Below are 19,108 nucleotides of genomic sequence, written 5' to 3'. Positions count from 1 at the left end.
ATTAAAATAAAAAAGTTATATACTCACCCTCCGGCGTCCACCGAAGCTGTCCCAATGCGCGTGATGCTGCCGCCAGCTTCTGTTCCCAGTGATGCATTGCGAAATTACCCAGATGACTTAGCGGAGACCGCCAAGTCATCTGGGTAATTTTGCAATGCATCACTGGGAACGGAAGCTGGCGGCAGCATCGTGCGCATCGGTGGACGGCGGAAGGTGAGAATAGCACAATTTTTACATTTTTTACTTATTTTTAACATTATATCTTTTTATTATTGACGCTGCATAGGCAGCATCAATAGTAAAAAGTTGGTCCGGGATGGTGCGACACACTGGCACTGACAGCTCCGCACACACGTACAGCTCCACACAGACACACACATACATACAGCTCCACACACATACAGCTCCACACACACACAGCCCCACACACACATACAGCTCCGCTGCTTGCACACACACATACAGCCCCACATACATACAGCACCACACAGACACACAGCCAGCTCCGCTGCCAGCCCACACACACATAAAGCTCTGCTGCCCGCACATACACACATACAGCTCCGCTGCCCGCACACACATACAGCACCACACACACATACATCCCCACACACACATACAGCACCGCACAGACACACACATACATACAGCTCCGCACACACACAGAGCTCCGCACACACACACATACAGCACCGCAGACACACATACATACAGCTCCGCACACACAGAGCTCTGCACACACAGACACACACATACAGCTCCGCGCACACAGAGCTCTGCACACACAAACAGCTCTGCGCACACAGAGCTCCGCACACAGACAACTCTGCGCACACAGAGCTCCGCACACAGACATCTCTGCGCACACAGAGCTCCGCACACACAGACAGCTCTGCGCACACAGAGCTCCGCACACAGAGCTCCGCACACAGACAGCTCTGCGCACACAGACAGCTCTGCGCACACAGAGCTCCGCACACACAGAGCTCCGCACACACACATACAGCACCGCACAGACACACATACATAGAGCTCCGCACACAGAGCTCCGCACACAGACACACACATACAGCTCCGCACACACAGACACACACAGCTCCGCACACACAGAGCTCCGCACACACACACACACACACAGCACCGCACAGACACACAGATACAGCTCCGCACACACAGACACACACATACAGCTCCGCGCACACAGAGCTCCGTGCACACAGAGCTCCGCACACAGACATCTCTGCGCACACAGAGCTCCGCACACAGACATCTCTGCGCACACAGAGCTCCGCACACACAGACATCTCTGCGCACACAGAGCTCCGCACACACAGACAGCTCTGCGCACACAGAGCTCCGCACACACAGACAGCTCTGCGCACACAGAGCTCCGCACACACAGACAGCTCTGCGCACACAGAGCTCCGCACACACAGACAGCTCTGCGCACACAGAGCTCCGCACACACAGACAGCTCTGCGCACACAGAGCTCCACACACACAGAGCTCCGCACACACACATACAGCACCGCACAGACACACACACATACAGCTCCGCACACAGAGTTCCGCACACACAGACACACACATACAGCTCCGCACACACAGAGCTCCGCACACACACACACACACATACAGCACCGCACAGACACACATAGATACAGCTCCGCACACACAGACACACATACAGCTCCGCGCACACAGAACTCCGCACACACAGAGCTCCGCACACACAGAGCTCTGCGCGCACACACAGAGCTCTGCGCGCACACACAGAGCTCTGCGCGCACAGACAGCTCTGCGCGCACAGACAGCTCTGCGCGCACAGACAGCTCTGCGCGCACAGACAGCTCTGCGCGCACAGACAGCTCTGCGCGCACAGACAGCTCTGCGCGCACAGACAGCTCTGCGCGCACAGACAGCTCTGCGCGCACAGACAGCTCTGCGCGCACAGACAGCTCTGCGCGCACAGACAGCTCTGCGCGCACAGACAGCTCTGCGCGCACAGACAGCTCTGCGCGCACAGACAGCTCTGCGCGCACAGACAGCTCTGCGCGCACAGACAGCTCTGCGCGCACAGACAGCTCTGCGCGCACAGACAGCTCTGCGCGCACAGACAGCTCTGCGCGCACAGACAGCTCTGCGCGCACAGACAGCTCTGCGCGCACAGACAGCTCTGCGCGCACAGACAGCTCTGCGCGCACAGACAGCTCTGCGCGCACAGACAGCTCTGCGCGCACAGACAGCTCTGCGCGCACAGACAGCTCTGCGCGCACAGACAGCTCTGCGCGCACAGACAGCTCTGCGCGCACAGACAGCTCTGCGCGCACAGACAGCTCTGCGCGCACAGACAGCTCTGCGCGCACAGACAGCTCTGCGCGCACAGACAGCTCTGCGCGCACAGACAGCTCTGCGCGCACAGACAGCTCTGCGCGCACAGACAGCTCTGCGCGCACAGACAGCTCTGCGCGCACAGACAGCTCTGCGCGCACAGACAGCTCTGCGCGCACAGACAGCTCTGCGCGCACAGACAGCTCTGCGCGCACAGACAGCTCTGCGCGCACAGACAGCTCTGCGCGCACAGACAGCTCTGCGCGCACAGACAGCTCTGCGCGCACAGACAGCTCTGCGCGCACAGACAGCTCTGCGCGCACAGACAGCTCTGCGCGCACAGACAGCTCTGCGCGCACAGACAGCTCTGCGCGCACAGACAGCTCTGCGCGCACAGACAGCTCTGCGCGCACAGACAGCTCTGCGCGCACAGACAGCTCTGCGCGCACAGACAGCTCTGCGCGCACAGACAGCTCTGCGCGCACAGACAGCTCTGCGCGCACAGACAGCTCTGCGCGCACAGACAGCTCTGCGCGCACAGACAGCTCTGCGCGCACAGACAGCTCTGCGCGCACAGACAGCTCTGCGCGCACAGACAGCTCTGCGCGCACAGACAGCTCTGCGCGCACAGACAGCTCTGCGCGCACAGACAGCTCTGCGCGCACAGACAGCTCTGCGCGCACAGACAGCTCTGCGCGCACAGACAGCTCTGCGCGCACAGACAGCTCTGCGCGCACAGACAGCTCTGCGCGCACAGACAGCTCTGCGCGCACAGACAGCTCTGCGCGCACAGACAGCTCTGCGCGCACAGACAGCTCTGCGCGCACAGACAGCTCTGCGCGCACAGACAGCTCTGCGCGCACAGACAGCTCTGCGCGCACAGACAGCTCTGCGCGCACAGACAGCTCTGCGCGCACAGACAGCTCTGCGCGCACAGACAGCTCTGCGCGCACAGACAGCTCTGCGCGCACAGACAGCTCTGCGCGCACAGACAGCTCTGCGCGCGCACAGACAGCTCTGCGCGCGCACAGACAGCTCTGCGCGCGCACAGACAGCTCTGCGCGCGCACAGACAGCTCTGCGCACACAGCTCTGCGCACACAGACAGCTCTGCGCGCACAGTGCTCCGCGCACACAGACAGCTCTGCGCGCACACAGACAGCTCTGCGCGCACAGACAGCTCTGCGCGCACAGACAGCTCTGCGCGCACAGACAGCTCTGCGCACACAGCTCTGCGCGCACAGACAGCTCTGCGCACACAGCTCTGCGCACACAGACAGCTCTGCGCGCACAGTGCTCCGCGCACACAGACAGCTCTGCGCGCACAGTGCTCCGCGCACACAGACAGCTCTGCGCGCACACAGACAGCTCTGCGCGCACACAGACAGCTCTGCGCGCACAGACAGCTCTGCGCGCACAGACAGCTCCGCGCACACAGACAGCTCTGCGCGCACACAGACAGCTCCGCGCACACAGCTCTGCGCGCACAGACAGCTCTGCGCGCACAGACAGCTCTGCGCGCACAGACAGCTCTGCGCGCACAGACAGCTCTGCGCGCACAGACAGCTCTGCGCGCACAGACAGCTCCGCGCACACAGACAGCTCTGCGCACACAGCTCTGCGCACACAGACAGCTCTGCGCGCACAGTGCTCCGCGCACACAGACAGCTCTGCGCGCACACAGACAGCTCCGCGCACACAGACAGCTCTGCGCACACAGCTCTGCGCACACAGACAGCTCTGCGCGCACAGTGCTCCGCGCACACAGACAGCTCTGCGCGCACACAGACAGCTCTGCGCGCACACAGACAGCTCCGCGCGCACAGACAGCTCTGCGCACACAGCTCTGCGCACACAGACAGCTCTGCGCGCACAGTGCTCCGCGCACACAGACAGCTCTGCGCGCACACAGACAGCTCCGCGCACACAGACAGCTCTGCGCACACAGCTCTGCGCACACAGACAGCTCTGCGCGCACAGTGCTCCGCGCACACAGACAGCTCTGCGCGCACACAGACAGCTCTGCGCGCACACAGACAGCTCCGCGCGCACAGACAGCTCTGCGCGCACAGACAGCTCTGCGCGCACAGACAGCTCCGCGCACACAGACAGCTCCGCGCACACAGACAGCTCTGCGCACACAGCTCTGCGCACACAGACAGCTCTGCGCACACAGCTCTGCGCACACAGACAGCTCTGCGCGCACAGTGCTCCGCGCACACAGACAGCTCTGCGCGCACACAGACAGCTCCGCGCACACAGCTCTGCGCGCACAGACAGCTCTGCGCGCACAGACAGCTCTGCGCGCACAGACAGCTCTGCGCGCACAGACAGCTCTGCGCGCACAGACAGCTCTGCGCGCACAGACAGCTCCGCGCACACAGACAGCTCCGCGCACACAGACAGCTCTGCGCACACAGCTCTGCGCACACAGACAGCTCTGCGCGCACAGTGCTCCGCGCACACAGACAGCTCTGCGCGCACACAGACAGCTCCGCGCACACAGCTCTGCGCGCACAGACAGCTCTGCGCGCACAGACAGCTCTGCGCGCACAGACAGCTCCGCGCACACAGACAGCTCCGCGCACACAGACAGCTCTGCGCACACAGCTCTGCGCACACAGACAGCTCTGCGCACACAGCTCTGCGCACACAGACAGCTCTGCGCGCACAGTGCTCCGCGCACACAGACAGCTCTGCGCGCACACAGACAGCTCCGCGCACACAGCTCTGCGCGCACAGACAGCTCTGCGCGCACAGACAGCTCTGCGCGCACAGACAGCTCTGCGCGCACAGACAGCTCTGCGCGCACAGACAGCTCTGCGCGCACAGACAGCTCCGCGCACACAGACAGCTCCGCGCACACAGACAGCTCTGCGCACACAGCTCTGCGCACACAGACAGCTCTGCGCGCACAGTGCTCCGCGCACACAGACAGCTCTGCGCGCACACAGACAGCTCCGCGCACACAGACAGCTCTGCGCACACAGCTCTGCGCACACAGACAGCTCTGCGCGCACAGTGCTCCGCGCACACAGACAGCTCTGCGCGCACACAGACAGCTCTGCGCGCACACAGACAGCTCCGCGCGCACAGACAGCTCTGCGCACACAGCTCTGCGCACACAGACAGCTCTGCGCGCACAGTGCTCCGCGCACACAGACAGCTCTGCGCGCACACAGACAGCTCCGCGCACACAGCTCTGCGCGCACAGACAGCTCTGCGCGCACAGACAGCTCTGCGCGCACAGACAGCTCCGCGCGCACAGACAGCTCCGCGCACACAGACAGCTCCGCGCACACAGACAGCTCTGCGCACACAGCTCTGCGCACACAGACAGCTCTGCGCACACAGCTCTGCGCACACAGACAGCTCTGCGCGCACAGTGCTCCGCGCACACAGACAGCTCTGCGCGCACACAGACAGCTCCGCGCACACAGCTCTGCGCGCACAGACAGCTCTGCGCGCACAGACAGCTCTGCGCGCACAGACAGCTCTGCGCGCACAGACAGCTCTGCGCGCACAGACAGCTCTGCGCGCACAGACAGCTCCGCGCACACAGACAGCTCCGCGCACACAGACAGCTCTGCGCACACAGCTCTGCGCACACAGACAGCTCTGCGCGCACAGTGCTCCGCGCACACAGACAGCTCTGCGCGCACACAGACAGCTCCGCGCACACAGACAGCTCTGCGCACACAGCTCTGCGCACACAGACAGCTCTGCGCGCACAGTGCTCCGCGCACACAGACAGCTCCGCGCACACAGACAGCTCTGCGCACACAGCTCTGCGCACACAGACAGCTCTGCGCACACAGTGCTCCGCACACAGAGAGCTCCGCGCACACAGAGAGCTCCGCGCACACAGAGAGCTCCGCGCACACAGACAGCTCCGCGCACACAGAGCTCCGCGCACACAGAGCTCCGCACACACACACACACAGCTCTGCACACCAGCAGTGGCAATGTTTGCTCCCAGGACCCAGATAGAGTGAGTGGGGGTGTACTATACCCCACCCCCACCACTCACTCTCTGGGTCCGTCTGCCGGGAGGAAAGATCAAACAGATATCATCCATTCAGGGCTGCTGTGTTTGCACGGCTCCTCCAGCCTCAGGCACTACAGGAAGAAATGAGGCTGAGGAGGAATGTGAGGGAAGAAGTGAGCACCGTGAGGTGAGTCACAGACTGCCGTGCAGCAGGCAGCGCGCGGGCAGGAGCCAGGAGGGAGATCGTTACAGACAGAGTCACAGAGACAGTACACTACTTACTGTGCATGTACTGCTCTACTGTCAGCGAGTCCTCCAGCTCCTGGCCAGTAATGTGTGAGTCCAGGACAGGACCCAGGGTCGGCACACAGGGCGCCGCCGCTCCACCTCAGCAGACACATTCCCGCCGGCACCAGTGAGGCTGTGAGCAGGGGGTCAGTGAGGTCACTGTATCTCAGCAGGGGGAGTAGGGAGAGTCGGCACCAGCACCACGTGTTCTGGCTGCCGCTCTGCCGCCCCCTGTCTTCAGGAAGGGACCCACAGAACTAGTATTAAAAAAAAAAAAAAAAACGAAAAAAAAAAAATACACTTGCTCAGGTGCCGCCCCCCCGCCTGTCCCCGCCCTAGGCACGTGCCCTCAAGTGCCTAGTGGCAAATACGGCCCTGCTGCCGGCTGAACCATCGTTTACCGGATAGCTGTGTATAGTTTATGGGGGTTGCAGAGTAGTTCCTTAGATAAATGAGGCTTTTGATGTTCAGGGAGGTGATCAGGCAAATGTACTATGAATATTATAGACCTGTAGGTCTTCCTTCTAATTAACCATTTATAAATTCCCGGAGTGGATGCATGGAATTCTTTGTGTCCATTCTTCAAAGTTGGACAGCTAAGACCTGTTTGAATCTGAAAAGCTGGGTTGAAAATCTTACTCCTTATTTCCATTCCAGCAGGTTATTGATGGCTTCACACAACTGCTCCATTCACATCAATACCAAAAAATCAGGAATGCCTAAGTTTCCAACTTTGCCACTTCCTTCATACATAAAGAAGATATATTTTCTTTGAATGTAAATGTACAAAGTATCACCTTGAAGGGTAAAGTTTCTTCCAAGTCCTGAAGGGTGGAGGCTATCTCTCCTCAGGGTGCTCAAGGGGTAGGAAGCGGGGAGTACAACAAAAACATTGTAACATGGCCAACTCCAGGGGTTTACAGGTGACACATTGTCTTCTCCAAGTGACGGCTCTGATCACTGCAGTAAATGATCGTCCCACGCAACCAGAAGTACAGTAACCATTCTTGGCTAGTCTGCCTCATTCCTACTTTAAGGGCTCATACTCACTTGCGCGAGACTCGGATGAGTCTCACACGTCAATACCCGGGACTGTACCCGGCACTCAGGAGTGGAGCGTGTGGCTGCATGTATTCCTATGCGGCTGCACGCTCCGCTCCTAAGTGCCGGGTGCAGTGCCGGGTATTAACATGCGAGACTCATCCGAGTTTCTCGCAGGTGAGTATGAGCCCTAAGAAATTCACCCTGCCACCAATAAATTACAGTTATGACCTTTTTGAGATAAATAATTGTTTTGTAATATTTGTTTGATTTGCAGTTTTGTAGCTTAAACGTTGCGTGTGAATATTGATCAGTGGATGAGATCTACAATAGTAGATAGTAGATATATTTATCTCTGACTTCTCCCTTCCCCAGGCTGTGAGAACTAGCATGTATGGCCGGCCTGGTGCCTGTTATATCGATATTCCTGGAGACTATGTGAATAAAATGATTGATAGAAGTGGTGTGAGGTAGGTTGATGGCACAAAATATTCAGGTCACGTAACCCCGCCAGTGGGGATGGAAATGCCTAAAACTATGCTTATTAACTACATTCAAGAGTAACCTTTTATTTTTAAACTTACCCAGCATAGAAAATTATGACATTTTGCATATCATTTTATTACGAATTTATCTTCATCCCTGATTTTCCATAATCTTTGCTTTCCTTTAGATGCATTGAGATCAGAATATACAGGTCCTTCTCAAAAAATTAGCATATAGTGTTACATTTCATTATTTACCATAATGTAATGATTACAATTAAACTTTCATATATTATAGATTCATTATCCACCAACTGAAATTTGTCAGGTCTTTTATTGTTTTAATACTGATGATTTTGGCCTACAACTCCTGATAACCCAAAAAACCTGTCTCAATAAATTAGCATATCAAGAAAAGGTTCTCTAAACGACCTATTACCCTAATCTTCTGAATCAACTAATTAACTCTAAACACATGCAAAAGATACCTGAGGCTTTTAAAAACTCCCTGCCTGGTTCATTACTCAAAACCCCCATCATGGGTAAGACTAGCGACCTGACAGATGTCAAGAAGGCCATCATTGACACCCTCAAGCAAGAGGGTAAGACCCAGAAATAAATTTCTCAACAAATAGGCTGTTCCCAGAGTGCTGTATCAAGGCACCTCAATGGTAAGTCTGTTGGAAGGAAACAATGTGGCAGAAAACGCTGTACAACGAGAAGAGGTGACCGGACCCTGAGGAAGATTGTGGAGAAGGACCGATTCCAGACCTTGGGGAACCTGAGGAAGCAGTGGACTGAGTCTGGTGTGGAAACATCCAGAGCCACCGTGCACAGGCGTGTGCAGGAAATGGGCTACAGGTGCCGCATTCCCCAGGTAAAGCCACTTTTGAACCATAAACAGCGGCAGAAGCGCCTGACCTGGGCTACAGAGAAGCAGCACTGGACTGTTGCTAAGTGGTCCCAAGTACTTTTTTCTGATGAAAGCAAATTTTGCATGTCATTCGGAAATCAAGGTGCCAGAGTCTGGAGGAAGACTGGGGAGAAGGAAATGCCAAAATGCCTGAAGTCCAGTGTCAAGTACCCACAGTCAGTGGTGTGGGGTGCCATGTCAGCTGCTGGTGTTGGTCCACTGTGTTTCATCAAGGGCAGGGTCAATGCAGCTAGCTATCAGGAGATTTTGGAGCACTTCATGCTTCCTGGCACCTGCTCACAGTGCCAAAACCACTGGTAAATGGTTTACTGACCATGGTATTACTGTGCTCAATTGGCCTGCCAACTCTCCTGACCTGAACCCCATAGAGAATCTGTGGGATATTGTGAAGAGAAAGTTGAGAGACGCAAGACCCAACACTCTGGATGAGCTTAAGGCCGCTATTGAAGCATCCTGGGCCTCCATAACATCTCAGCAGTGTCACAGGCTGATTGCCTCCATGCCACGCCGCATTGAAGCAGTCATTTCTGCCAAAGGATTCCCGACCAAGTATTGAGTGCATAACTGAACATTATTATTTGATGGTTTTTTGTTTGTTATTAAAAAACACTTTTATTTGATTGGACGGGTGAAATATGCTAATTTATTGAGACAGGTTTTTTGGGTTATCAGGAGTTGTATGCCAAAATCATCAGTATTAAAACAATAAAAGACCTGACAAATTTCAGTTGGTGGATAATGAATCTATAATATATGAAAGTTTAATTGTAATCATTACATTATGGTAAATAATGAAATTTAACACTATATGCTAATTTTTTGAGAAGGACCTGTATTAATTTGGAGTACTGATGCTGGCAGTGAAAGAGTCAGCACTAGAGTTGGGCCGATCAATTTACTCTGGTCCATCGACCAGGTTAGTAGTCGCTGGATGGAGACTCCCGAGTCTCTTAACTTTTGGAATCTCCAGTGTGGCTCTTTGATTAGCGGGGCTGGCGTGTTGTTGCTCTGTGTCACACCATAATGATAACGTCTCACCAGCCTGGCTAATCAAAAAGCCACACTGGAGATTGCAGAAGATAAGAGATTCATGAACCTCCATCCGCCCAACTCTGGTCAGCAAATGTCTCCTCCTGATTGTTGTACTTATCAGAACCAGAGGCGTAGCTAGGGTTTTGGTTCGGGGGGGCGAAGCTTCTGAGTGGGCCCCTAACCAGGTAACCTTGATTACAACTCGGTGACGCTCCCTAATACTGGAGGAGAACCTCAGCAGATGACCGCGCTGTTACTGAAGATAATCTCTATATAAAGACCAATATGGATATTACCGCCATATGGTCAGTGGTAGATACTAGTCCTACAGAACATATAAGAGATCACTGCACAGTTACAGATAATGTCTTACCGCTGACGTTCTTTCTGATGGAAACGTTCACTTTTCCTGTCTTTTCCATCTGGCCCAGACCGACATGACAACTCCTCCAGCCAGGACTCTGCTACAGAGAATACAACAAAGACACATTTAACTACTCATATTCCAGCCCCATCACCATCTATTCCCGACCTGCACAAACTCCTCATCCTGCTGATACCCCAATACTGAGCCGCTGCTGCCGTATGTGTCCCTATTACTGCCCCTGATACCCCAATACTGAGCTGCTGCTGCCGTATGTGACCCTATTACTGCACCTGATACCCCAATACTGAGCCACTGCTGCCGTATGTGTTCCTATTACTGCACCTGATACCTCAATACTGACCCACTGCTGCCCTATGTGACCCTTTTACTGCCCCTGATACCCCAATACTGAGCCGCTGCTGCTGCCCTATGTGTCACTATTACTGCACCTGCTGTGTGGTTCTCTGTGCCGTCTAAATTGTAAAGCCACTCTCTACAATATAGTAATGCCAGGTGCAAGTGCCCATATTTTGCCCCTAGAAAGTAATAATGCCCTGTGTGCCCCTTTGATAGCTACAGTAACCTGAGTTCCCCTATAGCAATAATTGCCCACTGTACATTTAATAAAGTCCCGAGTCTCCCCCTGTACAGCTCCCCTATACACAGCATGATGCTCTCTTATACAGATTATAATGCACCCACAGTATACTGACTCCTTAGTAGCCCCAAACTGTTTGATGGATCCAACAATGTATAATTACCCCCACACTGTACGATGGCCCCCTAGATAGCCTCCATATACAGTAGCATAATGCACCAAATAGTCCACAATATAGTATAATGCACTCCCCATAGGCAGACTCTATAGCATACGGCAGCCCCCATAGGCAGACACTGTAATAAGGCAGCACCCCCATATAGGCAGACTCTGTAATAAGGCAGTACCCCCATAGGCAGACTCTGTAATAAGGCAGCACTCTCATAGTCAGACCCTGTAAAAAGGCAGCCCCCATAGGCAGACCCTGTAGTAAGGCAGCACCCTCAATAGTCAGACCCTGTAATAAGGCAGCACCCCTATAGGCAGACCCTGTAATGAGGCAGCCCCCATAGTCAGACCCTGTAATAAGGCAGCTCCCTTAGTCAGACCCTGTAAAAAGGCAGCCCCCATAGGCAGACCCTGTAATAAGGCAGCTCCCCCCATAGTCAGACCCTGTAATAAGGCAGTACCCCTATAGGCAGACCCTGTAATGAGGTAGCACCCTTATGGTCAGACCCTGTAATAAGGCAACAGCACCCATTAAAAAAAAATACTCACCTCTCTTCTTCCTGGTTCCTGCGCTGATCCCGCTAATCTCCTGACAGCGGGCACCGGGCAGTGACGTCATCGGAGGAGCGCAGCGCTCCTTCTCCCATCAATGCGATCAGCTGTATCGGCTAAATGCCAGTACAGCTGATCTTTCGAAGACGGCGGGGGGGCCACTGCTGGCATCGGCTCCAAACACCCCCCCCCCCCCCGCCGCCTGCTCAGGGGCCCCATAGCGGCTGAGCAGGGAGACCGATTCTCCCTGATCTGCACCAGAATGTAACTGTATCGGCGCGCTGGGCCCCCTCAGAGCACCCTCTGCCCCTTCCTTCCCCGGTAGCTACGCTACTGATCAGAACCATCTCCTACAGAGGGTTATCCCCAGAGTTGGTGAGCCACACGTGCTGAGCTGGTCCTTTCACTGCCAGCATGTGTACTCTAAATTAATGTGTTTTTATATGCATGCAACTAAAGACATGTGAATAGATTGGGGTAAAGCTGTGGTTTGGAAGCCACTTGCATTCATATTTTTTTTTGAGACCGAATTGGAGACCAATTTCAACCCACATCCCCCAAATAAAGTGATTTGCAAAGCTTCAGAACTTTTCATGAAGGATAAAGTTATTAAAAAAAAAAAAGTTAAATTTCTGAATGATTAAGTAGGGCTTAATGAATGGGGCCACAGTAGAATGCTAATGATCAGCTGTGGTAGTGGTAACTCATTCTGTTACATTCTCAATTATTAATTCACAATGTCACATATCAACTGTCACAGAACCGCTGAAGCCTGTGATTGACTGTATCTGTAATGGCGCCTCATCCAAGAAACCTTCGATGATGAACTTTTCCAGTCACCTGACCACTGCAGCCAATCACTGACTTTTACCGTCTGGTGACATTCGGATGACTCGGTCATTGCTTTTAAAACTGGTGCCAAAAACCCGGAGCAGCCTGCGTGGCATCTCCGGCGGTCCCAGCACTTCAATATGCCTCTGTTACTTTATAACAAATCATGCCTAAGAAAAGGGGGAAAAAATTTTTATCTACGGACAACCCAGATTTTTTTGTACTTGGAAAATGACTACCTATCCAGCTTTTCTGGCAATCATGAACTCTCTGATGACCTGAAGATCACTGGAGCTTATGTCTGAAAGTGTTGTAGGTATGTATATTGCTGATAACATATCACTAAGATATTTATGACATGCTATCTCAATGGAGGAAACGCCCCTTTAATGTCAGAGTGCAACACCATCCGTGCCTCATAAAGCTGGTGTAATTGTGCTAACTTTCTGTGCCATTTCTAATTGCAGTCACCACATATTAAAGCGATGTAACTGATAACTGAAATGTGGTTTTAGTTTTCCAGAATGCTGTTTGCCGCGCCCCATCAGCTTTGCTGACCCATCACAAATACAGAAAGCTATTGCTGAGCTCAAAAGTGCCAAGAACCCTTTACTAGTAGTTGGGAAAGGTACATCAGCTTTTCTTTTTTTTTTTTTTTTTTTGGCGGGGGGTTATGCAAAAAAAAATAAATTCTGTATTTTCTGTACATTCCACTACATGACTGGCTATAATCCAGGCCACATACAAAACAGACAGAAGTGTAATCCAGTAGATAAAGCGGTTCTGTAGCAACGATCGGGTCATGATTAAATAACAGCGGCCTTGTTAGAAAAAAAGACTTGTAATTGTGCTCCAATGTCTGTTTTGTTTCTGAATGTTCCCTCTCAGGTGCTGCGTTCTCGCATGCAGAGACTAGTATTCGACGATTTGTCAATGAATCTGGCCTGCCTTTCCTGCCTACTCCTATGGGCAAAGGGGTTGTACCTGACAATCATCCATCTTGTGTTGCTGCCGCAAGGTCCAGGTATCTGTTTGTTTGTTTTTTCTCTTTTCAGAACTTCACATAATTGCTATTTGATCAATAATCTTTAACTGCTAGCACACACTTGTATTCCGGACTAGAAATGGAAAGAGAATCCACTCACGGTTTTTGGCTGAACATTTGCATGAAAAAAATTTCAGAGTCTGAAGTGATCTTCAATAGAATAGTTGGAAAGGTTTCTACCAAACACAAACAAATGTCAATTTTTTTTAAGTAAAATTATAGTTAATAACTCAAGGGGAATTTGTCATTTTAATCACCATCTCTAGGGCTAAAACTGCTAATATTGTCATGCAACTCATGAAAGATAAGCAATAAAATGTATGTTTTAATCCATGTGCCAATAAGGCTGAAGTGCTCTGAGCATGGTTGGAGCACTTTGAGTCTCTGCCTTCCCATCTGTATTACTTTCCAAGTGCCACCTGCTTCTGCTTGACTGACAGCTTACCGACAGTGTAGTCAAGCTAGTGAGCTGTCAGTCAAGTAGAAGGTGGTGCTAGATGAGGAATAGAACAGAGGAGGTTGAGGTATGGGAAGGGCTCTAATTAATTATTACCAGAGCATACCAATGTTATTTGAATATGGATTTTCCGGGTTTGGAGCTGTGGATTTTAAAAATAAGGGTACAGATTGGCTTATCTTTCAAGGGAACTACATGACCAAATGAGCAGATCGGTAGGGATGTGACACCTTGCACCCACACCAAACGGCTATTCTCGGCGTCAGTGGTGGCCGGATGTGATCAGTTGTTGAGCTCCTCTGCTCCGTAAACTATAAAGGCCGCTGCTGGTGTTCACTATACAGTTGATGAAACTGCTGTGCAGCTCTGCAACTATCAAATCCAGCGGCCTCCATCTGCATCGGGAACAGCTGATCAGTGAGGGGCTTCCCTACACCCCCATCAATCTGATCTTGACATCCCCTTTAATCATGACACTATTTCAACAGTGTTGTGCCTAGTAGCTGCACATCCATACAAAGTGAACACACTACAACGTACTTCACAATTTCTATTCCCAAAAACAGTCTCTAGTATTCAATATTGATTTGTTTTATTTATTTTTTTATTTTTTTCCTCCTGCCATGTTTTATTAGATCTTCAGCATCTTTGATGGCTTGTATAAAGGTTCTTCTCACAAGCATCTATGTCTTTTAATGCTTGCAATGATTTTATTTGCCTTGGCAGCAGCTGCCTGGCACTGGCCACTGAAGCTGTATCCACCCATACACCCAAGTCTTTTTCAGTGACCGTTTTACTCACTCTTTTACTATTTAATACATAATTGTGCATTTTGTTGCCTCAGCCCCAGTGCATGACCTTACATTTATCTACATAACACTTCAATTACCGTTTCTCTTCTTTTTCTTCTTTTATTACTGCTGTTCTCACCAGTGCGCTGCAAAATGCTGATGTTATTCTGCTATTGGGTGCCAGACTGAACTGGATTTTGCACTTTGGTCTTCCACCACGATTTCAACCAGATGTAAAGATTATTCAGGTCAGGAATAAGCTTGTTGCTTTTTATATAAACTATCTCATATTATCTTGTACTTTAAGGTGCCAGATGAGTATGAGGTCTTGCAGGCAATGCTCTGTTCTTAGACATGGGACTTGCATAAATTCCCTTTCCAGCTACCACTTCCCTAATGAAATTAACTTAACATAACTACTTTGAGTTTAGCTGAATTTTCATGTTTTCCATGATTTTCTGGAAAAATTGAAGATGACCGAGGTGGAAACCACTAGTGAAAACAAATCCTAAAGTGAAATTTGGAATTTTCCAAATTTGAAAGCCACAGTTATTCTGGAAGAATGTCCTTTGTACAGATGAGACAAGACTTGAGCATTTTGACAAGTCACATCAGCTCTATGTTCACAGATTGAAAAAATGAAGCGTGCAAGGAAAAGAACATTATACCTACTGTGAAACATGGAGGAGGTTCGGTTATGTGGTAGGGCTGCTTTGCTGTATCTGGCACAGGGTGTCTTGAATCTGTGCAGGGTACAATGAAATCTCAAGATTGTCAAGGCATTCTGGAGCTAAATACTCTGCCTGGTTTCAGGAAGCTTGATCTGAGGTGCAGGTTATGGGTTTTGCAATAGAATAATGACCCAAAACGTATAGCTGAAAACATCAAAGAATGACTAAGATCAAAGCATTGGAACTATTCTGAAGTGGTTCTATAAGACCTAATCTAAATCCTATTTAAAGTCTGTGGAAGGAGCTGAAGCATGCTGTTTGGAGACACTGCCTTTACACCTGAGAGCTTAAGCAGTTTGCTTAGGAGGAGTGGGCCAACACACCTGTGGACAGGGGCAGAAGTCTCATTGATGTATACAGAAATTTGTTTGTTTGCAGTGATTTACTCAAAAGGTTGTGCAACAAAACAATAAGTTAAGGGTTTTCGGTTGAATACACAATTCAAAGGCAATGCCTAATTTTCATTAGCTGATATTCAGTAAGTTTAAAGGGAACCTGTCTCGTCATTTCAAGCATCTAAACCAGTGGTCCCCAACCTTTTTTGCACCAGGGACCGTCTTCAAGCAAGACCATTCTTCCATGGCAGGGCGGGGTGGAGGTGGGACAGGGGCAGGGCATTGGTCATATGGGGGCGGGGTTATGGACAGAGTTGTAGTTTAGTTAGCGCATCGTTATCATTTAATTATGACATACAGTATGATGGTTCCACCTGTAAACCCCCATATATAGCATAATGACCCCACACATATAATCCCCCATATATAATGATGGCCCCACACATATAATCCCCCATATAAAAAAGATGGCCCCACAAATATATAATGATGGCAAAAAATACTCGCCTCTCTTCATTTCCTGCTGCTCCAGACGGGCTGCGGCTGTGGCGTTACTATGGCCACGGGAGGGAAAGCAGAGTGCACGCTTCCTGCCCACAGACAGCGCTGACACATAACAGCGTCAGTGCGTTCTCGCCTGCAGCGACATGTGCTTCGCATTGTTCAGATATGATGAATGCTGCGTGCTTACGTGCCACCTGCCCTGGTGATAATGAACAACCAGGGCATGCACCTGCAGTGTGCTCTGAGCCGCCGCAGGGCAGAGCACACTGCCAGCGTCTAGTGCTGGACTGCGGCAGCGCCTCGGACCAGTAAAAGAACCCAACGGCCCGGTCCTGGTCCGTGGGGACCCCTGATCTAAACAGTCCCCTGTTGGTGATGCAATGTGCATCCCTAATACGTTTTTTTCATTAAAAACGGCACGGTAATGATGTCCAAAAAGCATTTTATGTAGTTAGATCGTATCTGCTCATTTAGTCATAGGGGTGTACTTAATTTTCTGTTCAGTCATGGGTGTTGCCGCCCACTCAATTTGATTTCCCTGATTGGGCCGGCGTCACTGGAATCCCACGCTTGTGCAGTGTGTACCGTGGAGCCAGCCGCGCTTGCACAGTGTAGAGCGTGGAGCCAGCCGCGCTTGTGCAGTGTGTACCGTGGAGCCAGCCGCGCTTGCGCAGTGTGTACTGTGGAGCCAGCCGCGCTTGTGCAGTGTGTACCGTGGAGCCAGCCGCGCTTGTGCAGTGTGTACCGTGGAGCCAGCTGCGCTTGTGCAGTGTGTACCGTGGAGCCAGCCGCGCTTGTGCAGTGTGTACCGTGGAGCCAGCCGCGCTTGTGCAGTGTGTACCGTGGAGCCAGCCGCGCTTGTGCAGTGTGTACCGTGGAGCCAGCCGCGCTTGTGCAGTGTGTACCGTGGAGCCAGCCGCGCTTGCGCAGTGTAGAGCGTGGAGCCAGCCGCGCTTGCGCAGTGTGTACCGTGGAGCCAGCCGCGCTTGCGCAGTGTGTACCGTGGAGCCAGCCACGCTTGCGCAGTGTGTACCGTGGAGCCAGCCACGCTTGCGCAGTGTAGAGCGGGGAGCCACGTGTCGCAGTGCATGCACAGTGTAGAGCGGGAAGAGCTACGTGTCGCAGAGCATGCGCTACTCACCCTCTCGAAGCTGCTCAAACACGGTCGGCTACACACTGTGTGCAAGTGACCGTTTAGACACTTGAAATGATGTAACAGGTCCCCATTAAATAGAAAATTACCGAGTAGATGCCATTCATCTTTTGCTTCATCTTTACCCCTCAAGTTGTTAATGTATCACAAAAGGCAATTATTTATTTTGCTTTTTCCAGGTATTTTCTATTAGATTGCAGACCTTTTTTTTTCTTTTTTTCCATTTACAAATGACGCGTCTATAACTTGTGTGCGTGTAGTTGCTTTAAGAAGCATTATTCTTTCTGTATCTGACAGGTTGACATTTGCGCAGAAGAGCTCGGCAATAATGTTAAGCCTGTTGCGAGTCTCCTGGGAGATGTTGATGCAGTGACTCAGCAGGTAATTGATAAGACATCGTCCTTTTAAATTGTCACTTATCCCAGCACCCACAGGTCACACTGCAAACTTTTATGAGATATTTTAAGAGTGGAAACTTTGCAATTTGAAGTATAATATTTTACAACTAAAGCTTCATCCCATCTGCTTAAATATACAATGTATTTGCTTTGTGCTGCATTTATGCATAGACTTGTGTGTGTTTTTTTTTTTTTTTCTAAAGTGAAAATATATATTAGGCAACATTTGCAGCCTCAGAGAATTAACATATGATTGAGAGAGAAGCAGAGCTGCTTCATGTACTGACTTACATGATTACAAGCTGGATTTCTGAGTTCACTTACCGGCTTTACATATGCTCCAACCCAGCTGATGCTTAGCAGGCAAAGGGACATGTGTTTCTGTGACACAGCTCTCATTTCACTTGCAAATGCAAGTATCGTTTAGACCAGGGGTGGGCAACTAATTTTCCCAAGAGGCCACATGAGACCAATAGGCTGGATTGTATTAATATTAACATAATTATTTATAATAATTGTATCACTTTAATATTGAGCAGAATTAAATATGCATAAATAGCCCTATATACCGTATGAGCCTTAACATGGCCTCATATATACAGTATTGAGCCCCCATATAGCCTCCCGTATAAACCCCCACATAGCCCCTATATATAGTATTGAGTATATATATCTCCGGAGGATGGATGGTGGGCAGGGGTAGGGCATGGCGTGGGCCACTGTTTCAGCCCTTTGGCTGGCTTTCTTTGTCCACGGGCCGGACTGGAACAGCCAGAAGGCCGGATGTGGCCCGTGGGCCACAGTTTGCCCAGGTCTGACTTAGACAATAGGCCAGGTATCCTCTAGCTATGGGTTCTGGACGTGCGCAAACACAATAAACTGGTGCCTTACATTTTACACTTTTGTTTAGGTTTTCCTTTCCATCTGTAGACGGTAATGAAGGCTTTCTTAGCTACATACAACATGAGTATTCTCTTTTTGCAGCACATCCTGCCTTCACTGATAGTCCATGCCCCCAGATTTCTTGTATCTCAAATCTTCATTCTCTATCAGCCCATGATTGCACAATGGTCACGTTGT

The 19,108-nt window shown here is 51.1% G+C and overlaps 1 protein-coding gene across 2 annotated transcripts in view; it reads left to right on the top strand.

Annotated features, from left to right (window-relative positions):
- Positions 1-19,108, top strand: part of HACL1 (2-hydroxyacyl-CoA lyase 1) — a 57,050-nt gene that overhangs the window by 27,712 nt on the left and 10,230 nt on the right. For both annotated transcript variants that reach the window (XM_077268852.1, XM_077268853.1), the window contains exons 7-11: positions 8,023-8,117; positions 13,130-13,242; positions 13,503-13,638; positions 15,050-15,155; positions 17,928-18,011. In XM_077268852.1, coding sequence (XP_077124967.1) covers positions 8,023-8,117; positions 13,130-13,242; positions 13,503-13,638; positions 15,050-15,155; positions 17,928-18,011 — 534 coding nt within the window. The remainder of the gene's footprint in view (positions 1-8,022; positions 8,118-13,129; positions 13,243-13,502; positions 13,639-15,049; positions 15,156-17,927; positions 18,012-19,108) is intronic.

This window comes from Ranitomeya variabilis, chromosome 6 (assembly GCF_051348905.1).
Source record: "Ranitomeya variabilis isolate aRanVar5 chromosome 6, aRanVar5.hap1, whole genome shotgun sequence".
Taxonomy (NCBI): Eukaryota; Metazoa; Chordata; class Amphibia; order Anura; family Dendrobatidae; genus Ranitomeya; species Ranitomeya variabilis.
Note: the sequence above shows the minus strand (reverse complement) of the source record. Positions and strands in the feature narration are given on the sequence as shown.